Source organism: Sapajus apella, unplaced genomic scaffold, assembly GCF_009761245.1.
Source record: "Sapajus apella isolate SASKATOON/1434 unplaced genomic scaffold, GSC_monkey_1.0 scaffold56, whole genome shotgun sequence".
Taxonomy (NCBI): Eukaryota; Metazoa; Chordata; class Mammalia; order Primates; family Cebidae; genus Sapajus; species Sapajus apella.
The window spans coordinates 7,443,218-7,470,968 of record NW_022436996.1 but is presented as its reverse complement, the minus strand read 5'-3'; the positions used below and the strand labels follow the sequence as shown (position 1 = coordinate 7,470,968).

The 27,751-nt window shown below is 58.1% G+C and overlaps 1 protein-coding gene across 4 annotated transcripts; it reads right to left on the bottom strand.

Moving 5' to 3' along the window:
* Window positions 1-707: 707 nt before the first annotated feature.
* Window positions 708-27,648, bottom strand: WDR86 (WD repeat domain 86). Of its 4 annotated transcripts, none has more exons than XM_032244977.1 (7): window positions 26,989-27,648; window positions 19,160-19,301; window positions 15,090-15,510; window positions 4,750-4,948; window positions 1,481-1,584; window positions 1,210-1,329; window positions 708-870 (listed from the first exon to the last, which is right to left on the bottom strand). In XM_032244977.1, the coding sequence occupies exons 1-7, from the start codon at window positions 27,149-27,151 to the stop codon at window positions 802-804; spliced, it is 1,218 nt and encodes a 405-aa protein (XP_032100868.1). In that variant the 5' UTR covers window positions 27,152-27,648; the 3' UTR covers window positions 708-801. The 4 variants fall into 4 exon arrangements, with proteins under 4 accessions (XP_032100868.1, XP_032100869.1, XP_032100870.1 ...); XM_032244978.1 differs by having other exon boundaries at window positions 4,750-4,885; XM_032244979.1 differs by having other exon boundaries at window positions 708-1,329; window positions 4,750-4,885.
* Window positions 27,649-27,751: the final 103 nt, after the last annotated feature.

Below are 27,751 nucleotides of genomic sequence, written 5' to 3'. Positions count from 1 at the left end.
CGTTTAACAACTGGTGGGGGAAAAAAAAAAGACTGCGAAGTGCTCGCTGCTCTACCTGAAGGGGCGGCTCCACTTGAAGGGGCTGCTTCTGCACCACACGCTTCTCTCCGCAGCGAGATGCTGCGCCCTACACGGCAGGTGCTGTCACCTGCCTCTCTCCTGGCACCCAGGCCAGCCGGGGCACATGAATGCTGAAAGTGGCACCACCTCGGGCCTGAAGAGAAGAACCCCCTTCAGGTGCTGGGAGGGATGCTGAGGGGTCCCCCGAAGGGCCTCTGGCAGACTGAGCCCCACTGGCCCCTCTAGCCTCTGGGCACAGGGCTCCCCTTGGGTGCCCGGTGACTCTGGCGTGTGTGGCGTGCCTCCCAGCACCAAGCACTGCCCTAGCTCCTGTGCATGAGCTCCCCCACCCTTCCACTCCAGACCCTGAAGGGACCTCCTGGATTCATGCTGGAAAATGACGGGTGCTCCCAAGCAGGGTCCCCGCTGTCACCTGCACAGGCTAAAGAGCAGCTCCCTTTCTCCCTGGCTTCTTCCGCGTCCACTCCCTGCACCAGTAACACTGGCAGTAACCCGCATCTCGCCCACAAGTCACCCCCAAGGCCGCCCAGGCCGGTGTGAGAGGCAGCCAGCTGACCTGGGTTCCTGGAATCCCAAGCTCCGAAAAGAAGCTGAGACTCAGTTTGCAAAACAAGAGAACACAGGAGCACTTTTAACTCGCGGGCTGTGTATTTCAGTTCCCCCCTAGGCCCGCGAGACGACAATTTGCCAAAACAACCAGTTTCAGTGGCTTCTGTAAAGTCACTTCCTCTCAGCAGGAAAGGCCCAGCTGCGTGGGGCTGGGGGTGCCGGCGCGGTCCGCCTGCAGCCCTGAGGTGGGAGAGTCCCAGGAGGGGCCGGGGACTAGGCCTCCCGCCGGGTCAGGGGTGGGGAGGGAGGGCAGGAGCCACCCGGAAAGGAAAACGTGGCCGGCCCCCAGGGCGAACACGCCCGCTCCCAGCGCCTCCCGGCCACCCAGAAAAAACCAGACGCCTGCTCCGGGCGCTCCTCCAGCCAGGGCCTCCTCGCTCCTCCCCGGCCATCGGACGCCGGCGCCGCCGCCGCGGGGCACAGGGCTGGGCGCCCTGGGATCCGGAGGGCATCTGGGCGGGCGTCCGCAGGGGCCCCGCGGGCTCAGGCCGGCTGCAGGGGCGCGGCGGCGCAGCCCACCTTGTTGCTGAAGAGGCGCGAGAGGCTGCGCGTGGGCGGCGGGGCGCCCCGGAGTCCGCGCACATCCCAGAGGCGCAGGGCGCCGTCGTGCGAGGCGGTGTAGAGCACCTGGCCGTGCACCTGCGGGCGCGGGGGCGGCGTCACCGGCGAGGCGGGGGGTGAGGGGACGGCGGCCCGCGTGGACTTATGGGGGCAGGGGCACCCTCCCTCCCGCGGGCGGCGGCTGGGGCCACACCTCCCCGCCAGCCTCAGGCCGGGTGGAGGGACCTACCTGGAGGCAGTTGATGATGAACGCGTGGCCTCGGAACACCCTCCGCAGCTCTCCCGACTGCGCGTCGAAGGCTCGGGCGCAGGCGTCCCCGCTGCCCGTGAACACTGCGGACACACAGGGCGCGCTGGGCCTCCCTCCCTGCCCGGCCCCCCGCAGGCAGGGGCAGGTGGCAAGAGCACAACCTCGGGCGTCTCGGGGTCCCCGCCCCACGGGAGTGTCCTGAGGCTCACATGGGACGTGGACAGCGCTCCTCCAGAGAAACAGGGGTCCCCGCGGTTATCCTGCCCAGCCCTGCGGATGCCTGCGCACCAGCTGCCCTGCCCCTCCTGAACCTCGCTCCAGCCCAGGCCCCACTCCGCGGTTTGGTGAAGTTGGTTTCCCTGCCAGGTGTTTCCGGAGGGTGGGAGGTCCCTGCCTGGGGATAATCCTCAGGTCCTCAAGTCTCCTCCCTCCTCAGCTTCCGCTGCATCGGCAGCCGCATCCTCCCGACCTCATTAATGGATCGGCCCTCCCTCGAATCAAAACCCAGCCCTCTGGGGTTCCTGAGTACGCATCCCGGGACCCCTAGCAGGGACGAGCCACCGCCCTCAATCTGTCTCCTCCCGCAGGTGGCTGCCCCTCCCTGGGATTTTTCCTAAGAACTTAGTCCAATCGTTTTCCAACTGCAACCTGCATCCATCACTTGGAGGTCTTAGACACTGATCACGGGGCTGCATCCCAGAATCTGATATAGCAGGTGGGCCTGGGAATCTGCGTGTCTAACCAGTTTCAGGTGATGCTGCTGGAGGCCACGCTGGGATGTGGACTAGAACTCGCTTGGCCTAGGCTGGGCTCTCGGAAACTGACGCAAGCAGACAGCTCACCTGGCAGGCATCCCAGGAAAGGCTCATGGGGAAATGGGAGGTGGAAAGGGAGGGACGAAGCCCTGTGGGGTCTGTCAATGAGCAGATAACTGCCCTGGGCAGCTGGGATGCAAGCCTGCCAGGGACCTTAGGGAAAAGGGGGTAGGACCACCTGGGGGTAAGGGCGCTGGGCTACCTATCTGTCTAAGGGTGCTCTGTGGGTACTTGTTCCCAGCCCTTTATTTATTTATTTATTTATTTTTGAGACAGGGAGACAGGGTTTCACTCTGATGCCCAGGCTGGAATGTAGTGGTTTGATCATAGATCACTGTTAACCTTGAACTGGGATCAAGGAGTTCAGGGTTAACAGTGATTTATGTTCCCTCCTGCTTCAGCCTCCTGAGCACCTGGGACTACAGCCATGCACCACCATACACAGCTATTTTTTTTCTTTTTATGAGACAGTCTTGCTCTGTTGCCAGGCTGGAGTGCAGCGGTGCAATCTCGGCTTACTGCAACCTCCGTCTCCCCGGGTCAAGCAAATCTCCTGCCTCAGCCTCCTGAGTAGCTGGGACTACAGGAACACGACACCACACCTGGCTACCAGCTAATTTTTAAAAACATTTTGTAGAAGCAGGGTCTTGCTATGTTGCCCAGGCTGTTCTCGAACTACTGAGCTACAATGATCCTTCCCCCTTGGCTTCCCAAAGTTCTGGGATTACAGGCATGAGCCATGGTGCCCAGCCTGTTCCCAGCCTTTTTGTTAAAGCTACAGAGTGAATGGCCCCAGAGGGAAGGTTTCATTTCTGGGTCTCTCTTCAGCCCCTTTCTGCCTTTTCCCCACAAACTCAGAGACAAATGGACATGGCCTGGAAAACCCAGGATGGCTGCTGAGCTCCCCGTGGGTGGGAAGAGGATCAAAAATGAAGTGTGATCATCCCACAGCCTTGCTGGTCAAGACCAAGAACCGAGCCGGGCAGCAGTGGGCAGCAGGCTCCGTGCCCCAGCTGCACAGGGAGGTGCTCTAGGTGGCCGCCGGCTAGAGCCTTTGAGAATAGAACCTTCCTGGTGTTCAATTAGAGGACCCAGACTTGGGAGCAGAACCATAACCACACTTCCAGACTTGGACACGGGAACAAAGAAAAAATAATTTTTCCATGTCAGACACCTGAATCCCAAGGGCACATCAGGTGCTATTTTCAGAAATCCGCACTCTATCTTCACCCAACACCTTTGCTGTGAGGTCAACTTGAATATTCCACTGTGACTCTTCCCTCACCCCCTCTTCTCCCTCCCAGAGGCAGAGCCAAATGGCCCAGATGTGTGACAATTTGACATCTGTAGGAAGATAGCTCTTTGCCTGCCCAACAAGCCATTCTGCCCTTCTTTCTTTCCAAAATAACCCCGATTCCATCTTGGCAGCAATTTCCTCTGACAAAAGACTTTATGATTGTTACTCTTGTAGACAGAATGGTCACACAGAGGTATGGAGAAGCCCTTGGATGAAGCTTCCAGGAAAGATCTTAAAGGGACCAACCCAGCTAGAAGACACATCCTTTCGTCCTTCCGTTCTCTTCTCCCTGCCTGTCTAAAACATCAGATGGCTGGCACTGTAGCAGCTATCTTGAATCATGAGGCTTCTTTAAAGATAGAAGGTCTGTGCTTAGGCTGATGAAGCAGAGTGACAGAAGAAAGCTGGGTGTCTGATGACGTTGTGGACCCACCCATTCCAGCCTAGACCACCATCCTTTGAAATTCTACCTGAGAGAAAATAAACCACTACAGGTAGTGCTCGACTTACGACCACGATTGGTTCCGACAGACCGGTCGTAACACAATTTGGTCGAAGTTGAGTAGGCTATATGCACGCGGAGATGGTAGTGCTGCCAGAAGCTGGTCCACACTGTCGTACGCCCAGCTGGGCAACGTTTGCGCTGCCAGATGCGGAGCAGTCGTGGCTAGCGATTGTGTTCGTAAAGTCGAATGGTTGTAAGTTGCATAGGTCGTAAGTCGATCAATACCTGTACCTCATTGGAACCACAGCTATCTGGGTTTCTCTTCTCTGCAGACGAATCCTAAGGCCAAGTAAGGTCAAACCCATGTGGCCCTCAAGGAGCAGTCACTGTCTCACCTGGAGATTTAGGATGTACCCTTTGGGATGTGCTTTTGGCCCTAGTTCCTCCCAGCAATCAGGTCTCCCAGGCTGTCCTGAAGAAAGGTAGGAGGAGCCACCAAACCCTTACTTGGACCTTCTCTGCAAAGCAGCTGGAGGCACAGGGAGGGGTGTGGAGAAAGAACGGGCACTGCCATCGGACGCTGAGTATCGGCAGCCAAGGCTCAATGAGGGAAAATCATGCAGGAAGTAAAGAAGCAGAGAGGAGAAGCCAGGCTGGGGTGGCACGGGCCGCGCAGGGCCAGGTCACTTACAGGTGCCCGCGTGGTACTTAAGGGTGCTCACGCTGCGTCTGTGGGCCGTGAATGTGCGCACACGCTCCCCCGTGTCTGCCAGCCAGCACTTGACAGTCCTGTCCGCGCTGCCAGAGTACACCAGTCGGTTCACCAGCTGCGAGGAGGAGCAGGGAGGGTCGGCAGCTGGGCCAGCTCTGAAGCCCCCAGACCCCTCCCTCTAGAAGGGGGGAAGAGGTGGGTGCAGGTCTCAGTGGTGACACCGTGGGTGAGCCTGGAATGGCCCTGCCACAGGCCCCACCAGACCGCCAACTTCAGCACCCAAAAGCAGGCGGCTCCTCCAGCCCCACGGGGCAGCGATGACAGGGCTGGCTGCTCAGGCCACATTGCCCTGGTCAGTCCCTGGCTCTCTGCCCCTCAGCTACTTACCCTGAGGTAAGGAGAGGGACAGCCCCTTCCTCGAGGGCGTGAGTGGGGTGCAGCGCTTAGCTGCTCACTCCTGCTGTCTGGCGGAGGACAGGGCTCCCAGAGAAGGGCTTTCACATGGGCCTTCTGCTTCAGAAAAGGGCAGTCAGGACAGGGAAAGTCCTGAGTGAGGGTGTGAGGTCACTTCCGCCAGGACTGGAGCTGACAGCCAGGGGCTGTCACGGGGTCACCGCTCCCCCTGCTCACAGCGCTCATTGCAAGAAGAGGGCCCCGGAGACAGGCTCCCCCGCCGTCTGATGATGCTCTCTTGTAGGAGGCATGGAAAGGGCCCAGGAGAAAAGGGGCCTGGGAGTAGCAGCCCCAGGGAAGTGCGGAGACTATTAAAATAATTCTGTAAATTCCCCTAAACACCACCCAGTCAAGAGCATTCCCAGCCAGCACCTCTGGTCAGCAGAGTCCCAGGCAAGAAGACAAGGGTGGGCAGTCGGGCTCCGAAGCTACAGTGACTTGGCACAGTGGCACAGGAGACAGGAGCTTCATGCCCCAGAGAGGCCACCAGCTACCACTACTGGGCCCAGGAACCACGAGTCAGAAGCAGGTCAGGCATGCAGGGCCCTTCTCTTGTGGTCAGCAGGCCCCCATCAGTCCACGCTGGCCACTGGCATCTGGAACACGTCCCTCCTAACCTCCTCTCCCGGCCACGCTCTGGGCCACTTTCCACTAATGGTTCCCCATATTATCTCCCTGTTCAATCCCAGAGGACAGGTGTTCCACAACCCAGCTCACAGCCCAAAGTCAAGGAAGTCAACTGGCCTGGGGCCAATCGCTGTGGCCAGAGAGGGTGGTGAAGCCACGAGGAGGCAGAGTCTGCGGGTACGACCTGTGAACGGTCACCTGCCCTCTCTCAGCCCTGCTGGGGTTACAGTGGGCCCCAGCCCAGGCAGTTTCCCTAATTGGATGGTCCCCTCCCCAAGGACAGAGATGTGTGACTGCCCACCTGCCCATGTCAGCTCTGGCAGGGTTCCAGAACATTCCTGCACTCAGACCTCAGCTGTTTGCACCACGCGGGAGCGCAGTTCCTGCCAGTAATGCAGGTACCAGCAGGATGGACAAATGGACCTTCCTGAGCCTGCGGGGCACACAGTTCGGTGCTCACAGCCTTTGACAGCCCCTCTGCTTCCTGAGAAAGCCGCCCCGCCCGCCTGGTGCCCGAAGGCCCTGCAGGGCCCAGCTTCCCTGGCCCCACCGCCCGGTCTCCACACCACACGCCTGTGTCCACACTGCTGCCCCCAGGACCCCTGGGCACGTCCTGGGTTTCCTTCAAGTCCTCCCTGCCCAGAAAGCCCTTGTACCCTGATCCTCCCTTGTCCTTCATGGGCAAGTGGAAGCCCAGGACCCCTCCTCGCACCGCCCCCAGTGCGCCATGTCTGCGTCCCGGAGGCCATCTTCCCACCACACAGCCAGCTCCAGAGCCAGCCAGGCCCCCTGTGCCTGCATCCCACACAGTCACAGAGCCTCTCGGGCTCTAACAAGAGGAGTGGAGAATACTGGAACATTTGAGACTGAGACCCCCAAGGACTGGCCAGCTTCACAGCCCCACACCCCTGCGCTGCTCAGCCCTGCACCAAGGAGGCTCGTTGGGTGTCCAGGGTGGGCAAGGACAAAGGGAAGTCCCTCTTGCTCCCTGGCAGCCAGCCCTCACCACACGGGGCCTGTGGGCACTGTGCTTAGTCCTCCCAGCAGCACCCTACCGAGCAGGGCCGGAGCCACACAGGCCAAGGGGTGCTCCCAGCCCGAATCCTCAGCGTGTAGAGCCCTTGCTGTCCCTCTAGCTGGTTTACCAACAGGACGGGAGAGTGGCGGCCTGGGGAAGCCTGAGCCAAGGGGGAAGGCAGGATGGCCAGGTCCTGAGGGCTCCCCCCAGCCACGGCGGCTCTGAGGAGGTTCCTGGTGATGAGATCCAACCAAGCAGAAGCAGAAGAGGGCATCGGCCCGGGGCTCCGCTGCTGAGGTCCCAGGTGCAGGCCTCCAGCTCCAAGGGAGCCCAGTAGGGGTGGGAGGAGGCCACAGAGGGCCTGGCAGGCTCCAGAGCAGCAGACCCTGTAGGATGCTCCTCCCAAGCAAGTGTCGGGGACGTGCCACCCGCCCAGTGACCACCCTACGCATGCTGTGGTGCTCACAGGAGCGGGATTGGGAGATGCACAGTCCTGGGTTCAAATCCTGCCTCCACCCCTCAGCAGCTGTGAGACGTGGCCAAGTTCCTTGCCTTCTCCAATCTTCCACTGTCTCACGTGCAACATGAGAAACAAGACCCTCCTGCTCAGGAGGCCGCAAGGGCTGACGCACTGCTGTGTGCCACACACAGCCCAGGGGCTGGACATGGCAACTGCCCCCATCCCTAAAATGCAGGTGCAATCTCCGCCCGCTGGCTCTTGGGGGTTGGGTGAGACTCATGAGTTGGTGCAACTAGGCTTCTGCAGCCAGAGATGCCCCCGCATCCTTGCTGTGGTTCCCATCGGGTCCCCACCGCCTCAGGCTCCCAGACCTGGACACAGAAGGTCTTTCCTTTCTGTGGCTGGATTTGAAACGTTTAGTTTCTTTAAAATTGCCATGTTGCTATCTGATTTCAAAAGTGGATACATATGTGTCTGTTTTAGTATTTGCTACAATTTACAGTTTGAAATGTTTCATAACTGTTTAAAACATCCCTGTAAAACCATGAAGGGACAGGGCAGACTCTCTCTCTCCGCCTTCACAAGGACCCCAGGTCAAGCCCAGAACCTGGGCGATCCCTCAGTGAGCAAGGGAGGGGGCTGACCCCCAGCACAGGGTACCCCTGGCTTTCTGTGCTTGGGTTTGTCACTTAGAAGCGGGTCCTCATACCACCTCTGGTCCAACCCTCTCCCAAGGAGCCCTGCGTGCTCCAGGCTCTGTCCACATCCGGCTTCTGGGACCCCTGAGGGCCCTAGGCTCCACCCTGCAGGCAATCCTGTAAAAAGCGAGCAGGCAGAGGCCCCTCCGGGCGTGGCAATTTCTCAGGACCTCACCTCTGCTTTTGGCCACCTTGGAGTGGGCCGCAGGCTCCAGGGAAGCAGGGAAGGTGCTTCATGACTACCTGGTCCCCAGGCTGAGAGTCAGAGGCGGGGTATATGAAGCTGCAGTCTGAGAGTCTGTGCCCCCCAAATTCAAGCTGGAACTTAACCTCCATTGTGATAGCATTAGAAAGTGAAGTGGTCATGAGGCCTCGCCTCATGAATGGGATGAGTTCCCTTTTGTAAAAGGGCTTGAGGGAGCCTGTTGTCCCTTCATCGAAGATGAAGGATTCGGCAAGAGCAGTGCCCACCAGACACGGAATGTGCTGGCACCTTGACCCTGGATTTCCCAGCCTCTGGAACAGTGAGAAATACATTTCTATTATTTATAAATTACCCAGTCTAAGGTCTTCTGCACTTTTTTTTTTTTTTTTTTTTTTTTTTTTGAGATGAGGTTTCACCATGTTGCCTAGGCTGGTCTTGAACTCCTGGCCTCAAGTGATCCACCCACCTCAGCATCCCAAAGTGCTGGGATTACAGGCAAGAGCCACCTCACTCAGCCCTCTGGTCCACGGTATTTTGTTACAGGAGCAGCAATGGACCAGGACTCTGAAACTCTGCACAGCCTCCTCTCTTCCTCCCAGCTTCTGGAAAGGCTGCCCGAGTTTATCTCCACAAACCAAAGGAGCCTGACCTGCGTGACGTGAGTGGCACAGATACCACAGCTCAGTCAAAAGCGCCATCACCAGCAGCTCCCTCAGGGTCCCGGTGGACGCCCCACACTTGGCCCACCAGGAAACCTTGGCCACTCTCTCCCGTGGCTCTTGACTCACAAGCACACGTGCTTCTTCAGCAAAACGACTCCAGAAGCGGCTCACAAAGCCACTGTGGGGACCCGGGAGTCTCAAGGGCACCTGGGAAGGAGGGTGCCCGCTTCTCCCTCCTCGGGGCAGGGAGCCGTGGGAAGCCCTTTCGAAAAGCTTACTTCCTGGTCTCAGGTGCACCTGCCAGGCCTGTACCCACAGGCAGGGGTGGAGAAGGACGCCTGGAGGTGGGCATGAGGCCCTCTCTCATTTGGAGGAAGGGGAAGGAGATGAAGTGTCATAGCCCATGGCTCAGTGCCCCCAACTGCATGCTGAGAGCAAGGAGAAGCACCAAGGGGGTCTGTGCTTCACTCTCAGATGGTAACGGTGCCACCTGCTTCATGGGGTTTCTGGGCTGAGGTGGAGGAGCCACCCGGCCGCGCTGGCTGAATGCACGACCTCCAGCAGCGCGCCGAGGCTTAGTGAAGACCCCAGGCAGGCCATGGGGCAAGGATCCAAATGCAGGAGTGCAGGGGGTACAATGGCCAGCCCTGGTGCTACGAACCAAGGGACAGTCAGAGCTGGGGGACACAGAGCACTCGCAGGGCAGGGCTGGGGAGCAGGGAAGGAGCTGGAGGGGAGGAGATGAAAAGTCCCTGGTTCAGTATTCAACAATGGAGCTCTCCCTGTGAAACAGACAGCCCGGAGCTCACTGCACACCCCCGACGTCAGGACCCATCTGGCCACCCCAGGGGCAGCCATTGTGTGTCCCCATGTGGCAGAATGTGAAAAGGGAGGCCCCCACAGTCAGGGAGGCTCTGGAAGTCCCATGGTGTCCTGAGGCTGCAGGCCAAGGGGACGGTATGGCGCCCACCTCCCATCCCTTTCCCTCCACACACACCTTAAGAGTCATTTCACTTTGGCAGCTCCTCACAAAGCTGAACAGAGAATTCCCAAGTTATCCACAATCCCACTCACAGGTACTCCCAAGGCTGAAGGCAGGACCCACCCGATCCTCACCTGTTCACAACACCTGAAAGGTGAAAGTGACCGCGTGTCTATCCACAGGCGATGGATAAGCAAAATGTAGTATCCAAACACCAGAGAGCATTTCTCAGCCACGGAAAAGGTGGGAATCCCACCACGCGCCATGAAACAGGTGAGGCCCGAAGGCCTTATGCTCATGAAATAAGCCAGACAGAATAGGACAGATCCTGCCTGACTCCACTCCTGTGAGGTCCCAGAGTCATCAAATTCATAAGAGACAGAAAGCAGAAGGGTGGGTGCCCGGGGCATGGAGGGGCAGCAGGGAGTTGGTGTTTAATGGGGGCAGAGTTCTGATTTGGGTCGATGGAAGAGTCTGGAAATCATGGTATGATGCTTGCGCAGCACTGTGAACGTGCTTCACACCACCAAGTGGACACTGGAAATGATTTAAAGGGAGCCCCCAGCTGATCGGTGGGACCTCTCCTGTGCTTCCTGGACCCGAGAGGACCGATCAGGCCCTTCTGAAAGGCAGATTTGTGAGCCGCACTTCCAGCCCGTCTGATGAAGGCTGTGGTGGCGATGGCCCTCAGTCAGAGAAACCACAGAGAGGGCAGAAGGGAGAACTGACACAGCCACCTGTGGGGGCAGGGACCAGAGAGGGGTAGGGGACGCCAGACCCAGAAGTCCTGCTTCCGGATCCGCTCATGAGGCCAGCCTCCTGCCCGCCCTGGCCGCCTGAATCTCTGTCGGGAAGCACCCTCCGTGTTTAGGGCAGTGTCAGAAATGTCCCATTGCCCTAATCGAACCTCGCTTGTAAGACAGCAGCCTTCTAACCCTGCACAACTCCAGTCTTCTGAGTGGTGTCAGGTGAAAGAAACCATATACAAGGGAAGACAAAGGCAAGATCATCCCTTCGTGTGGTCCCCCACAGGCAGCTGGGTGAGCTGGAAGTCCTAGTGAGGCTGAGGGACCGACTGGATTCTGCTTCTCCGTACACCAGGTCCAGGGCCCGACAGTTCTTTTCAAGAGGCAGATCTGGAGGGGTGGGAAAAGGTGCCTTCCCCACTGTGTGATGGGGAGAAAGAGGGAATCTTAAACATGGACAACATTACAACGCACTCAGATGCACCGAAATGTCGGAAGGTGCTGAACAATTAGGGAAATGACAGGAGCAAAGGATCTAAACCATGTATCTAAACTCTAGAGCTCTAAGCACAGGGGCGCCCCTCCTCCTCGGCCCGCTTCCCACGTACCATGAGGCTGACGCCTTCCCAAGCAAAGCAGGGTGTCACTTAGCAGTTACCTTAGTGACTACCTGACCAGCGACCCAAACCCATCAGACGTTTGGCTGCCTTCAGGGCCAGCTGCTCTTTCTGCAAAAGCGCTGCCTTCCTTCTGCCGGCCCCGTCAGACGCTCAGGGCAGGGCAAGGAGCAGCCCAGCTGAGACCCGACAGCCAGGCCCAAGCCAGCCACATGCTTCCCAAGAGTGGATCTCCCAGGCCCCAGCTCTGGCCGGGGGCCCCAGCCTATGCTGCCGCCTGACGCTCCCCTGCGCCCAGGCCTGGCCGCATCCCCTCTCCTGCCCACACGCAGCTGGCCAGAGAGGCCCTCTCTCCGTGTGCCCCCTGGACTCCCAGCCTCTCAGACACCTTAACCCCCCCCACCCACCACGACTCCTCATCAGGGAGCAGGAGCCTTCCTCCCTGAGGAGGACCTATGCTGGAACTTAGGGTTTGTCCTTACAGGGGTAAAACGGACCCCGCCCCAGAGGCCCCCATACTGAGAGCACCCCTATGTGGAAAGCATGCGACCCCTGAAGCCCCCACCCAGGGAGCGGGCCTGCCCATGCCTCCTGTAGCCTCTGAGCCCCTGCGGAGCGCCGCCCATTCACTTGCTTCTCCTGCTGGCCTGGCTCCCAGGTTGGGAGGCCGAGTCTAACAGAGGAGGTAAACTCTACCCCTGCCGCTACCAGAAGCTGGGGCCTGGGGCTGCCGGCCGCCCAGGGACCACCCAGGCCTGTCACAGGCTGCGCACCCTGCACGCCTCTCCCGTCACTGCAGGGCCGCTACCCAGGCGCCTGCTGGGGCCTTCCCTGCCCTCTCTCGCCTTCCTTCCGTCTTTATGAGACCTAATGGTCCTGAGAGGCTCACCTCCACCTTCCACAACCTTCTGACCAGCGCATTCCTAGGGGGTCTTGCCCCTCATGGTAGCCCTGCCCATCTCCAGAGCCCCCATTCTTCAGTCCTGGCCCTGCACCCCACACTCCTGCTAGGACTGAGCCCCACTGGCCACATGGGCCAGGCTGTTCCCATGGCACCCTCTGTCCCCACTCCTCTTCCCATTCAATTTGCTTTGCGGGGCTAAGTTTCAAAGGGAATGAAAACAAAGGCACAGCCCACAGCCAGAGCCGCCGCCCTGTGTTCCCTCTTCAGCATGTGTGCCTGCGTGGTGTGTTTGTGGGCATGTGTGGACGCGCATGGCTTGTGTCTGTGCGGTGTGTTCACACACGTGTGTGCATGTGTGTTTGGTGAGTACATGTGTGCTTGGGGGGGTGTGCACATGTGCCGGGGTGTGCGTTCACATGCACGTATCATGCATGTGCATGTGGTGTGTGTGCGCCTATGCCTGTGTGTGCACATGGGTGTGTGGGGTGGGAGCTGTCCCCTGCACTCTGCCCTTCAGCCTTTCTGACTCTTCCAGGACACCCTAGGCTCTCACTCTCCAGGAAGGACAGCACTGAGATCCTACAGAATACCCCGGGGAGGGAACCTGGGGAATCCCACCACCCTGGGGAGATGCAGCTGTCACCTGGGAGGGCAATGCTGCCTTTCTCCCCTGCCCGCCCAGCACCTGCCTCCACGTCCCCGCCTGGCCAGCGGCCTTTCTATGCCTGTGCTGGTTCCTCCCTTACCTGAGTGACGTGAGGGCGAGTCGCCAGCTCTATCTGGGCCAGGCCTGCCCCCCAGCCCCTGGCCCCTCCCCTCCCAGCCCCCTGCCCCGGCAAGCTCAGAGCACAATGAGCCAGGTGGGGGGTCTCGGCCTCACTCCACACTGCTCGCCACAGAACTCCCGGAAGGAAAGAGGCCTCAGGTGCCCCCAGCTCTTCACGAGTCCCAGGCCATTAGCACCGATTCTCACGGGAACCTTGGGAGACTAGAAGAGCTGTTATCACCACCAGCATCCGACAAGGACAGACACAGAGGGCCAGGAAATGTGAAGAGTGGTGGAGCGAGCCTGCCCAAAACACGCCCCTTCAGCAGAAGGATGATGCTGAGTTAAAGGCACGTGCAAAACAGATGCAAGCGGTGCACCCTGACCTTCCTCTTTCCTGAAAGCAGGAGATAAAGACCCAGAAACATTCTTCTCACCAGAGGTGGAGCTGGGGGCAAGGAAAGGTGAGATGGGTCCGGGCTGCTGCACCCCTTCCCCATGACGAGCTGCCTTCCCAAGCCCCTCAGCTCGCTGCATTTGCCGATTTGCTTCTTTGTTCACCTGTCCCAATGTCCCAACGTCCTCAAGGTCTTGTCCCAATGTCCTCAGGTGGGACCTGAGTTAGAAAAGTGGGGTTTACATGCCCCACCCAGCATCTCAGGGACCTGGGTGACCCAGGCTCACGAGGGGCCAGAGGTCCCTCCCTCCGCATGAAAGCGAACCCTTCCCTGTTCCCTGGTCTTGGAGCCCCGGGGTCGTCCTTGTCCCCAGAACCCCACACGGAGCCCCTGACCTGGCTCTCCCGTGGGGCTGAGCACAGTGATGCCTGTCCCGGGCTGCCCCCGACTCCAGCCCCATTGCTCGGAGCCTGCCCCTCACTTCTGCTGCGGCTTCGCTGAGCATCGGATGCTGGCAGCTTCGCACCCTAACCACCCACCTCGGGGGTCGGACCCGCCCTGGAGCAGGGCAGAGGCTGGCCACCACCCAGCCAGGAACATCTAGACCCCAGTGTGGGAGATCACACCCAACAGGTCCTCCAGCCAGGCACACTGTTAGTTCCTTCACAGCGACAGCAGCAGGGACGGTCACGGTTGAGGCAGCTAAAGGCTGCCTGCCAGCACTGATCACGGGTCTTCCATTGATTCACCAAATCCTCACCACAAGCCCACGGACGGGGCAACTTCACACCGTAATCCCTAATTCAAAATCTCGGGACCATGTGTTTTGGGAGTTTTTGGCTTTCCGAGACTCCTGTATCGGAAAGATACTGCACTCCTGCATCTGCAGTAGAGGCGTGGGGACCCCCAGGCGCTGGGCTGACTGAAGCACACAGTCGCACGTCTCTTCAGGCCAGATTCTGCCACCAAGAGTTTTCGTGCCAAGCTTAAGAAAAAAACTTCTCATTTTCTGAAACTCTTTGGATTTAGGAATTAAGGAGGGGTGTAATCCTCCCTGCACATGTGAGGAAACTGAGGCACACAGAGGCCAGGTGGCTTGCCCTGGGGAGGCAACGGGGCCGGGGCAGCAACCCATGTCCCAGTGGGCCACACCACTACAGGGCCATGTGCCTCGTCTACCCTGGATGTCGGCTTATAGCATGATGGGGCCCACTTCCCATCCCCAGGCCCTGAGGACGAACCCGGGAGGCTGCAGGTGTTCAGCCTGACCACACAGAGACAAACCAGGAAAACAGTCGACACCTGCTCCAGGCGCCCTGCAGGCAGGGTGTGCCCCAGCCCCAGCCCCACCCAGTGTGCAGGTCCAGAAGCTGAGTGTGATGGGCTGTGTCCTGCCCGCCCCATAGTCGCATGTTGTAGCCCCACCCCGAAGCCATCCCTATGAAGGTGGCCTTTTTCAAAGAGGGTCTTTAAAGAGGCAGCTGGGTTAAAATGAGTTCATGGGGGGCCCTAATCCAGTATGACTGGTGTCCTTCTAAGAAGAGAAAGGACACACACACATGTGAGGACAGGGAGAAGGCAGCATCTGCAAGCCACGGCGAGGCCTCCCCAGAAACCAGCCCTGCGGACCCTGTATCTTCGACTCCCAGCCCCAGGACCTCGAGGCCTCTGTGGTACAGGCCAGGCCGCCACCTGCAGTGCTTCGTTATTACCGGGGACAGGGCGGCGTGCAGGGGGCGACTGGGCTCCCCTGGCAGCTAGGTGGGTACCAGGACAGTCTCACCTCCAGACATATGACAGAGCCCTGGTGCTCCCGGAACACCCGCAGCTGCTCCCCACTCAGGATGTCCCAGGCGCGGATGGTGGCATCAGTGCTGCCCGTGAAGGCCGTGTGGCCGGGTGTGTCCAGCACCAGGCATAGCACCGCGCCCGTGTGGCCCCGCAGTGTCTGGTGGCAGCAGCCGCTGGCCACCTGCCACACCTTGGCCGTGCCGTCTGTGCTGCCGGTCACCAGAAGCCCCCCGGCCACAGCCTCTTCCATGCAGGGAGCGCCGGGGAGGTCCCACGGGGCAGAGTAGGCTAGAGTCAGCACACAGTTGCGGTGGCCCCGGAACTCCCGGCACATCTGCCCCTCGTCCACACTCCAGACCCGAGCAGTCCGGTCATAGGAGCTGCTGAAGAGCTGGTTGTTGGCAACCAGGATCCTGGGGGCAAGAGGGAAGGGGTCAGGGTCAAAAGGCACAGGTTCCAGAATCCACACAGCCTCCCAATGGGCCATGTTCCACGCTGCGGCTAAAACAACCTCTCCCTGTGTCTGCCCAGCTTGCCACATTCACCTTCCAAGGTCCAGCTGAAATCGCTCCCACCTCCAGGAAGCCACCTGGAATCCCCTCACGCCCACCCCTCTCTGCCTGCCCCTGGGCCTGTAACTGCAGCAGAAACCAAGCTTAGGTCCCTCACTGGGGGTCCCTCCAACATCCCACAGCAGCTCTCCAGGAGCAGCGGGAAGAGGTGGGGGGGGAGGAGGAGGAGGAGATGGGGGAGGAGATGGGGGAGGGCGGCCCTCCCAGCTTGCCCAGAGTTGAAAGGATTCTGGGGATGCAGGGTTTTCAGCATAAGACTGAGAAAGTCCAGGGCAGAGTGGGACGTGCTGGTCACCCTGGGAACAGGGCCGACTCAAGTGGCTGGGCTGGGGCCTTCAGATGAGGGCCCTGAGAGGCTGGAGAACACGGAACTCCCATAGTGTGCCCAGAGGTGCTTGTGGAAGGCACGGCCAGGGATCACACTGCAGCCAGCGGGGACTCTGCTGTCAACTGTCACGGCAATCCCCCTGCAGGCTGAGGTCACAGCCGCAACAGGGGTCCAGCCACATGGCTAGAACTGCGGGTGGCGTAGCCCAAAGAGTACGTCCGTTCAGTGGAACCGACTGGCCATGGGAGACCAAGGCCCCTGCGCAGTATTCATTTTGATGAAAGCCAAGAACTTCTCCCCAGAAAAACATACATTTGTCTTTATTTATTTTTTTTTTTTTTGTATTTTTAGTAGAGACAGGGTTTCACCATGTTGACCAGGATGGTCTCGATCTCTTGACCTTGTGATTCACCCGCCTCGGCCTCCCAAAGTGCTGGGATTACAGGCTTGAGCCACCGTGCCCGGCCCACATTTGTCTTTAGTATAGAGCTTTGCACAGAACCTCACAGGGTTTGTGTGCACACCCTTGGTAAGAAGCCCTCATCCCAGGAGAGGAGGCCACCGAGGGATGGGAGCATGTCTGCCCTATAACAAGGTGCCTCCCTGCCAGGGTGGGACCCTTCTGAACCAGGACCACGGAGGGCCCCACTGCTCCTCCCACCCTCCCAAGAAGGGCTTGCCGGCCAGCCTGGTGTGGACAGGAGACCCACTCGGTGGACACGCCTGCTGCCTCCCGCCTCCGCAGGATCCCAGAGGCATTCCTCACTTCCCGCAAGCACTCAACAACACAGGCTGCACTCAGACACCAACTGTCCCTTCCCGCCTGCTTCCTCCCTGAGACGCAGATAGGATGATTTTCACAAAACGTGTATTTCTGAAGGCAGTGATGCATTGCTGCTGCGGCGTAGTGCAGAAGGAAGGGGGTGGTGGGAGGCCTTGGGGAATGGGGCGGGGGTGGCTGAGTCCATTGGTGACCCCGAAACTCACAGGCCTGACTTGGCTCTGAAAACACGAGAGGAAGTGAGTTCCTCGGGGACCTCGCTGATTTATGAGGACAGTTACTTAATCATGCAAATATCTACACAGAGCTATGGGTTTAGAACCATGACCGATCCAGAATACTGTAAGTTTGTATATGTTGTGTGCACATGTGTGCATGTGTGCATGTGTATATGTGTGTTGTGTATGTGTGCAATGCGTACATGCATGTACTTTGTGTGCATATGTGTATGTGTACTTGTTTAAGTTGTGTGTCTGTGCCGTATGTATATGCATGTATGTGTTGTGTGTACGTGTATGTATGTGTATGTTATACCTGTGTGTGCATGCTGTGTGTGCAGGTATGTGTAAGCTGTGTGCATGTATGCTGTGTGCATGCGTATATGTATGTGTTGTGTGTGCATGTATGCATGTGTATGCTGTGCATGTGTGCATGCTGTGTGTGCAGGTATGTGTAAGCTGTGTGTATGTGTGTGCATATGTGTGTGTGTTATGTGTGTATGTGTAAATTGTGTGCATGGATGTATAGTCTGTTGTGTGTGTGTGCACGTGTGTATGTGTAAGTTGTGTGCATGGATGTATAGTCTGTTGTGTGTGTGTGCACGTGTGTATGTGTAAGTTGTGTGCATGGGTGTATAGTCTGTTGTGTGTGCACGTGTGTATGTGTAAGTTGTGTGCATGAGTGTATAGTCTGTTGTGTGTGTGTGCACATGTGTATGTGTAAGTTGTGTGCATGGGTGTATAGTCTGTTGTGTGTGCACGTGTGTATGTGTAAGTTGTGTGCATGGAGGTACAGTCTGTTGGGTATGCGCATGTGTGTACGTGTAAGTCGTGTGTGCACATAAGAGGGAAGACCTGGCCGAGCATGATCTCTACCTGTAATGGTCCAGTTTTGCTATGGAGAAGCAGCTGACAGTTGTGTTTGGCAGCCGAGGGCCCGCTGGTCGCTGGGGCCGGCCTTCTCCCCGCTGAGCCCACCGCAGCCTCTTCCTGACCCACAGGAGGACGCTCCCCAGCCCCACTCTCTTCTTCCGCAGCAAACTTCTTTCTCAGGGAAGTCAGAGTGCTGGGAAGAGGCAGTGGAGCCGGGAGCCCTGACTTCTCACCCTATTACCTTCTTTACCACCTGAGGGCTGCCTGGGCCAGTCTCAGGGCCTCACTTGCTTCAGCCAAGGAGGCCGGGCGGGCCGGGCACCCTACCTGGTGCCTGCATACCTGCCCCTTCACTCTGAGAAGTCCCCACATCCCTTCAGCCTCCGCTTCAGGGTGTCACCCAGCTCCCCGCCGGCTATCGACTACCGCTTGTGGCTGCAGCCACCTGGGACTCCAGCAAGCTGGACTGATGGGTCTCAGTGCCCTTCTCGTCCCCCACCCCATGCACTGGTTCACTGACTGGAGGTTCCAGTCAGGGCTCACACAGCAGTGTCCCTCTGGCGGGGTTAATCCTGTCTCTTCTGTGCCCCCAGCCCCACCTTCAGGACCCCCCCCCCAGTGCCAGCCTGCACGGGTCCTGTCCTTACTTGGGTCAACCTCCAGGCAGTGCCCCTCCTCCAGTGTGGCTGCCAGACCTGGGGGGCACCAGGAGGCTTCCCTCAGGAGTCCCAGGCGACCACGACAAGTGACTCCAACAGTGTCCAACTGATCTGATCAGCAGAGGAATTTCCATTGCTCAGCTCAGACCCAAATTCAATGAGAAAGGAACTACTCCAGCCTTCTTGAGGAGAGGGTGGGATATTTTCCATTGCCACAAAAAAGGAGAGGTTTAAAAATATCCTCAACTCCATCTTCAGAAGAATCCCCACGCTCCTCCTCCTGAGAACCTTTGGTCCACCATCAGGTCTCAATTAAATCATTTCCTATGTGTTTTGTCCCCATCCTTACAAGCCATAGGCTCTGGCGCCTTTCCCTGCACCCAGGGGGTAGCAGCTGTACCCCCAAGGGGGAAGCGTCAGGCTTGGTTCAGTGAATGAGTGGTGCCCCCCACCCCACACGCAGCCTCGGGCACTGAGCTCACTGCCTGTCCTCGGTCCACCTCTCAGCTTTCCATTTTTTGACTTCCCCAGAGAGCCGAGGGCCCTCCCAGGCAGGGGCCCATATCTCTGACCCCTCGGCCCCACTGGGGGCTTATGGTGAGACTCAGCCCAAGACCCCAGCCAGGCTGACCTGTTCACGATGGACGTGTGTCCGCGGTACACCTGCAGGCACTGCCCGGTCAGCACGTCCCACCTCCTGATGGTGTGGTCGGCGCTGCAGGTGAAGGCGGCCTCATCCTCCAGGTGGCAGAAGGTCACGTAGCTTTCGTGCCCTGCAGACGAGGGACGCGGGAGACGTGAGCGTACTGGGGATGCCAGCTCCTGCTTTTCTTCTGGGAACAATGTTTGAAAAGGGAAGAAAGCAGGGTGTAGGGAGCGCTTGAGACAAGCCCGGAGTCAATTAGCTTTTTTTTTTTTTGGAGATGAAGTCTCGCTCTGTCACAAGGCTGGAGTGCAGTGGCACGATCCGGGTTCACTGCAACCTCTGCCTCCCAGGTTCAAGGAAATCTCCTGCCTCAGCCTCCTGAGTAGCTGGGATTACTGGTGCCCGCCACCATGCCCAGCTAATTCTTTATATTTTTAGTAGAGATGGGTTTTGCCATGTTGGCCAGGCTGGTCTCAAACTCCTGACCTTAAGTGATCTGCTAGCCTGGGCCTCCCAAAGTGCTGGGACTACAGGCGTGAGCCACCGCGCCTGGCCCCTAAAGAATGACTTTAATCTGAGTGATTCTCAGGAAGCTCGGGAAAGACGGCCCCAAGACAGTAGGTCCTAATCCCTGGAACCCGTCAATGTGACCTTACTTGGAGAAGGGTCTTTACAGCTGTGATGAGGTTAAGGACCCTGGTTAGGGAGATTATCCTGGATTATCCAGGTGGGCCCTAAATACAGCCATAAGTGTCCTTGCAAGAGACAGTCCGGGGAGATGTGACACACTCGGAAGAGGAAGTCGTGAAAGTGGAGGCAGAGATGGATGTGGCCACAAGCCAAGGAATGCCAGCAGCCACTGGGGCTGGAAGAGGCCAGGAACCGACCATTCCCTGCAGGTTTCAGAGGGAGTGTGACCCTGCTGACACCCTGCTTTCAGCCCAGGGACACTATTTCAGACCTCTGGGCTCCAGCACTGTGAAGAGTAAACTTCACCTGTTTCCAGGCACCAAGCATGCTCCTTTGTCACAGCACTCCCAGGACACGAACACAGACACAGTGATGATGAAGCACAGCCCTGCCCTCCAAGGGAGCTCCAGGCCCAGAAGGGAAGACAGCCAAGGAAAGCATGTGGTCAGCAGAGCTCGGCACCCACACAGGCAGCGGCTGGCCGAGGCTCCAGAGAGAAGACTGAGCACCGGGGACCGGGAAGAGAGTGACCCGGTGCCCGTAAGTACAACAGCAGCTGGGAGAGCAGGCATGCAGGGACTGACTCTGTGGGGCACCTCCAGGCCAGAGTCTGGGTGCTTGGCAGAGATGGCTGATGAGGCCAGGATGTGGCCAGAGTGGAGGGCCATGCAGGGTGTGTGGGCTCTCAGCAGCTGAGCCACCCCCAGGGCTAGCTGGGACTCTGTCTCACGGGTGCAGTTAGACAGCTTGACTAGCTTGACCCACACTCTGGCTGCCAGGTCAATGTTTGTGCCTTGGGCATTGCTTAACAGCCCTGGGGGCCCTCAGGGTCTCCGATCCTAGCAGGGCCTGCCCTTCGGGTAAAGATGGTGTGTATGCATCATCCCCCAGTATATACAGCTGTCCCTCTCAATCGCATGGAGGATTAGTTCCAGGATCCCCTGCAGATACAAACTCCACAGCGCTCACGTCTCTCTGGGGTAGTATTTGCCCGTAACCCATGCAATTCTCCCGCACGCTTTAGTTCATCTCCGGGTTACTCAGAAAGCCCGCCGCGACGCCTACATATCACCTCACTTGCGTGGATTCACCGGAGTACTCAGTGAGCAGCAAAGCCAAATTTTGCTTTTTGGAACCTTGTGGGATGTTTTTTCCCTGGGTTTTTTTGATCTGGGGTTGGCTGAACCCACAGGTGCAGAACGTGCTGGATGGGAAGGCTCAATGGATGTGAGGAACTCGGAGGCCAGGAAGGCGAATCAAAAGATTGTTAGAAGTAAGAGCCATTTTACAGATGAGAAAACAGAGGAATTCAAACAGCCATGCATTTAGGGGAACGTATTTATTACATTAAGAATTCTGATAGAATTTTAAAACTTGGTTTAGACAGCTGGTATTAGGTAGACAGGGATTTAGAATTTCTTGGGCAGTTTCAAGTCAATTCACATCCACCCCTTCCCCCGACCCCGAGTTTAAGTTCAGTTACTCTTGGAAGAACTCAACTTCCTGAGTTCTAAGAAACATAATTTAAAAAAAAAACAGGTTTCCAGTCTTCCTGGAGGGTATATACCAGGCCACTGAGAAAACAATGTACAGATGAAGTAAACATTTGAAGAAACTGCAGATTCTGTTTCCCTTAAAACACATGTTGGCTTACACATTGAGGGCAACATGTTTGTCAAAACGCAGGCCAGATTTTTGCCAACCCCAGAGAGTTTATAAAATGTCTGAAGATTGTCAATAAACTTTCCCTGAGAACAGATCCGTCCCACCCTCCCTGCTGCCACCAGGAGGGCTCAGCAGAGAGATCCAGGCTGGGGACAGCCGGATGGAAAGGCAGTCAAGGTGTGCTATGGGCATTCAGGTGCCCAGCACCTGCCAAAGGATCGTGTGGGGCCGGTGCCAAGCCCAGCTGCTCACGCCCCATCTCAACCACAGGAGGGTAAAGCACAGAAGGGAGTCGCATGTTAAGCCAAGAAAAGCACTTAAAAGCCAATGGTGGCTGGTGAGCTGTGGCACCTCTACCTGGTGGAACTAAAGCCATGAAGCCAGGGACACTGAAGACCTGAAGCGTGGGACCACTTGATGATGTGTGTAAGGAACAGGATGGGCACACAGATGACGGCCAATGGGTACAGATGCAAATGCATACAAAGATTGAGGAAAACAGGCAATGACGAAAGGAAGGTAAAAAATCACCTCCATTTCTCAACCAGATAGGCTGACCTGACGCCCTCTGCCCTCTGGCCTGTGGCAGAGCCTGGCACTGCGCCCGCAGAGGCCCACAGCGGTCAAGGCTCTGCTGTGGGCAGGCCCCTTCCCCTGGGTTTCCAAGCACTCACCCACATCTGAACACATACCCGAGTGAGTCACCAGTCAGAGCCCTGCCAACAGAGCATGTCCCCAGCCCCATCCCCACGTTCCCAGAACACTAGACAGGCCTCCACTGACCCAGGCCTGTGGGGCCACCCCAGCGGGGGGAAGGAGGAATCAGGCCTGCCACCCCCAGAGCCAAGGCCCCCACCCCAACCCCAGGATCCCAGAAGAGGTAGGGTGTGGGGGAGGGAGGGCTCATCACACCTCCAGGAGCTGCAGGGTGCTTATTCTTTTGTGCAGAATAAGCAAAAAAGCCAAACTAAAAATAAATATTTCTGAAGGGATGAAGAATGCAGATAAGATGCAGTTATTATGTTCAAAGAACATGCTGAGGCTGACGGGTTTCTGCCAAGATAGCGCCTGCACGCCCCAAGGACGCGCTGGAAGTTTCAAGTCCAACTGCTCCCTCCCCCCGCACCCCATGCAGGGAAAGCAGCTCAGAGCTTCGGACCTGCGGGTGGCAGGTCTTGCTGGTGGCGGGTCTCTGTGGGCTGCAGCGGGCCTAGTGCCCCAGACTCACATGGAAGCCGTGCCTCCCTTCTGTGTCCCAGCTCTAGACAATGGACTGGGCAGCCACCCTGGAGGCCACACGGGGCACACATGTCATCCCTGACTGGCTTCCTCCAGCCCTTCCCCCGGTGGGGGAAGCCCCACTGAGCCTGCTGTCCAGGGCTGAGCCTTTCTCTGCTCCCCCGTCCCTCTCTTTTCCACACTGGCTGGCTGTGGCCATCCAACCTGGAAGGAAGCCCTCTCAGCTGTTTCTAGGATGCAGTGACTGTGCCCCCCACTCAGGCCCAGAACAGGTGACAGCCTTGCTGGTGCAAGCCACGCTACTGTGGTTCCCTTATGCTGCACCTGCGTTTTGCAGAGTGTCCCTTTATGAAACTCTCCTGGTAGAACCCAGTTTCAAGGGTGCCAGGACCCTGAGGCAGGTGACATCTAGGCCCAGAAGCACCAACAGTGTGGCTGAAATGACACTGGTGTGGCCAAGGGAGACCTGTAGCATATCCGCAAACCCCCACTTTGAGCCAAGACCTATGCAGCTTGGCTTTCTGGACTTCTCCTGTGGGAGCAGTCACTTGGCCCCAAGCTGTGGGGGTGCAGCGCGCCTCCTTCAGCCCATCTTCTTGGTCACTGCTCTCCCATCAGCCTTCCCTAGGACCCTCCCGTACCACAGGCTCCCAGCAAATGGGAATGTGCAGTTGTACCCAGGAACTTAAAACAATCCCCACCCCCTCATGTCAGAAGACGAGGAAGCATGTGGGACAGCCACAGCGGGCTGCCACCTTCAGGCTGAGTCCCTTACTCAGCGGGAACAGGATAGGGTAGACACCACCGTTTTGGAAAATGTCACTCATCTCATTGAGCCAATAAAGGGCCCCCAAATAAGGATACACCCAATGGATAAACCTGAAAAAGAGGGGGTCGGGGATAAGCACGTGGCAAGTAATTTTTCTCTTTGCAGAGTAATTGCAAGGAAGCCTTTCTCACTGCGAGGTCACCAACTGCATTGGAAAGCCGACTCCCTGTATAACAAGTGAGCGCACCCACAGGGACCGGCCCCCACACGCAGTTCTGCACCCTACTCTCCCCGGGGCCTCCAGGAGCAGCACCTGGCCCACCAACCCCGCACACCTCAGGGAACTGCCCTCTCTCTTCCTCTCCGTCTTACTCCTCAGCCCAAGCTTTCCTAAGCTCTTCGAGACACCCAGGAAAGCCTCCGGTCCCAGATCGCCCCTGCTGCCAGGAACAGAGCCAGACGTCTGCAGAGGAAGAATCTCTGTAGGAGCCACCAACCCCAGCCACTCTGCCTGAGAAGTCCAGGAGTGGCCAGTCACAGGCTCCTGTGGGCCCGGAGCTGCGCAAGGGTCAGGATAGAACCGGAGTGGAAAGAGATCTAGATTTAGAGTCAGGATGCTTCAGGGAGGGGAGCCACCGTGGGCTAGCCGTGTGGTCTGGACACAACTTCCCCTGCAGCGGCGTCTGGGGTAGGAGGAGCGCCATGTGCAGTCTTCAGAAGCTCTCTCTGCCACGGACTAGCTGTGGCACCCTGGACAGGTCCTGCACCCGCACTGCACCGCGAGGGATGCTGGCAACAGCACCCACCCCACAGTTGATGGAATCCGGAAAAGAGCATGAATGCTCTGCATGCTGCTAACGTATCTGCCCTCCTGACTCTCCTCTGTGAACTGGTGTCAATCCACCCGTCTCGGAGTCGTGTGGATTCATTACACAATAAAGAAGTATGTCGGTGGGTATTTATAAAATACAGGGCACTAAACAAATGTTAAGACATTTTAATAATATTTCACTGATGTAAAAAAAAATCCTACAGGAGGAAGGAACTGTCACGACCTTGCTTTCCTTGGAGGAGCCACACAAAAGGACTGTCCCACACTCAGGATGACTCTTCTGCAAGTTAAGTGTATCAGTAGAATCTCAGGATAAAGAAAGATGACCTCTGTCCTCCTGTCCTTGAAAATTCTTGAAAAATGCCAAACCCCAGCAAAAACAATCCTAGCAAAAGCGGGCTGCAGTTCTTTCATTCCACAGAATCCTGCTTAAGCGGGGATGGCCTTGGCCTCAATAAGGGCAGAAGGTCGGGCACCCTCCCTGGGAAGTGTCAGTGCCTCAAGAGGACAAGCAGCACACAAAGTGGGTGTGAAGGAAGGAGGCGCAGGTGTCAGAGAACTGGGCAGGAGGGTGGGCCCTGGAGGCCTGGTGAGGCTCCAGAGCTGCCATGGGTGCAAAGTCAGGTGCCCACCAGGCCACAGACAGCCTGGCAAAGCCTGCGCCTCACTGGGAAGAAAACCCACCTAACACACTGAGCTCATACAACAGGTCCCCAGCCCAGGGGAGCCCAGGGGAGCCCAGGGCCAGCTATGCGGCAAACCCACCCAAAAGCTTGTTAGAAACACCAATTCTAGGCTGGGCGCAGTGGCTCACACCTGTAACCGCAACACTTTAGGAGGCCCGAGGCGAGTGGATCACCTGAGGTAAGGAGTTTAGGACTAGCCTGGCCAACATGATAAAACCCCATGTCTAATAAAAATACAAAAAAAAAAAAAAATTGCCGGGAGTGGTGGCACATACCTGTAGTCCCAGCTACTCGGGAGGCTGAGACAGGAGAATCACTTGAACCCGGGAGGCAGAGGTTGCAGTGAGCCGAGATTGTGCCACTGCACTCTAGCCTGGGCAACAAGAGCGAAACTCCATCTCAAAAAACAAAGCCACAGAAATGCCAATTCGAGAGCTCTATTTGCAGAGAACTGCATTGCTGGAGCCCAGGCCTGGGATCTGCATTTCTGAAACACCACGCACCCCTCTGCCCCCAATACCGTCTTATGCTTGGGAGCAGTACCAAACGGACTCAGCACTTCTAAAGACTTCACATTTCCACTCCCAGTTGAGTGCCTATTAGTGTGTGTGGCTGTTTGAGGGGGATGTGTGTTAGTTTGGCACCTCTCCATTATCCACACCAACTCCCAAGTAACCGGTAACCTAAAAGTCATCCCTGTTGGGTTTGAAATAACTACCCTAACTGTTCTTTTTTTTTTTTTTTTCCAGACGAAGTCTTGCTCTGTTGCCCAGGCTGGAGTGCAGTGGCACTATCTTGCCTCACTGCAACCTTCCCCTCCTGGGTTCAAGTGATTCTCCTGCCTCAGCCTCCCGAGTAGCTGGGATTACAGGCGCCTGGAACTATGCCTGGCTAATTTTTTGTATTTTTATTAGACACAGGGTTCCATCATGTTGGCCAGGCTGGTCTCGAACTCCTGACCTCAGGTGATCCACCTGCCTCAGCCTCCCAAAGTGCTGGGATTACAGGTGTGAGCCACTGCACCTGGTCAACTGTTCTTATTTAAAACCAGCAGTATCAGGATTAGCCAATATTGGGGCCAATATCCTACCTAAGTGGGAAGGCCTGGGCGAGGCCACTGAGAGTTCACTGACAATGGTGGAAAAGCTGGTGGTCATAAAGAACTGTTCCCAGTACAGAAAGCCTCGAGGCTCATCCAGGGGACTTCGTGTGCTACCCAGGCAGTAAGAGGGCCAGAGCTGAAAGCGACCTCACCGTGCATGGGACAGGCCCAGGGGAAGGTGCAGCCGAGGCACACTGACCTGCTGAGTGGGTACAGGACACAAACAGAAACCAGCAGACCTGCAGGCGGGGTTTACAGCAGTGAGAGGGCTCAGACTGCAATCTACCCCTCACTGGCTGTGCGACCTGGGCGAGTTTCTTAGCCCCCAGCCTCAGTTTCCATCTGTCTGTGGGGTAGATAACGTAGAGTGACGCACACTTCTAGCACTGCTGGCCCTTAACAAGCCCCTATTACTGTGATAGTCGTCAACAGGAAATGCCGACAGATCACAACTGGCCACAAAGAGGCTGCCTGGCACCTGGAAACAAGGACAGTTTGCTCAGAAGGGGCAGAGAGGCAACTTTTGGTTTGTGAACTTTGTTGACAAGCGGGATTTCCTGCGCCGGCTGACAGATGACCTTTGCCTTTGCAGCTGGCGCCCCTCGACCCACCCACCCGACCCCGGCCGCACCCTGCTCTGCACCCGCACCCGCACCCCACCCCGACCTCACCCTGCCCTGTCGTGCCCAGACAAGCGCTCTCCCGTGAGTGTGCCGGGATCGGCGGGGCTTGAACTTCTGGAAAGGGGTCTGCGGGCTCAGGAGCTGGGGTTGGCGGCCTGGGGCCGGTGAGCGACGGCGAAAAGGGCAGGGAGGGGGTGGGAGGGTGTACCTTGCAGTAGCGCGCAGCACTGGCCGTCCGCGGTGCTCCAGAGCCGGGCCGTGCCGTCCTCGCTGCCGGTCAGCAGGCGCTGCCCATCGGGGCTCAGGCTCAGCCAGTTGATGCCCCCGCGGTGGTCGGCGCAGACCCTCAGGGCCGACCCGCCGCCCCCCATCCCGCTGGCCAGGCTGGGGGCGAAAAGTAGCTGCGCCTCGCTAGGGAGGGGTGCCCTGGGGTCCGCGCCGCGGCTCCGTATGGCGGCGGCCCGCGGCCATCGCGGGGAGCACGGACACCCGACTCCTGCGGAGGCTCGCGGCGAGGGAGGGTGAAGGACTCTAGCTCCTCGCCTGCCCCAACCCCTGGGACCGCGAACCCGGCAGGGGACTGCGTTGCGGCGGGCGGCCCACTCGGGACCCCCGCCCTGGGTGGAGCCGTCCTGGGCGCGCGGGCGCAGAGCACCCCCTTCCCGGTACCGCTCGGAGGACGCACACCCACCGGGCAAGCCGCGCAGCGGCGTGTCGGGGCGCACGAGCCACCCCCAGCCTCCTCTGGCGCTCGGAGAGCGGGGGTGGGGAGAGGGACAAGGGAAGCCTTGCGCCCCGCGCCCTACACGGCAGAGCGCGGAACAATACGGTCCAGCCTGGCTCCTCCTCAGAGACCACCCCTCACCCGATCCCCTCCCACTTCTTGGGCTGCGCCCCAGCCCCCACCCCGCGAGCCCGCAGCCTCCCCCGCCCCGCCGTCGCTACGCGGGTCCCGGGGGCGGCTCCAAGTG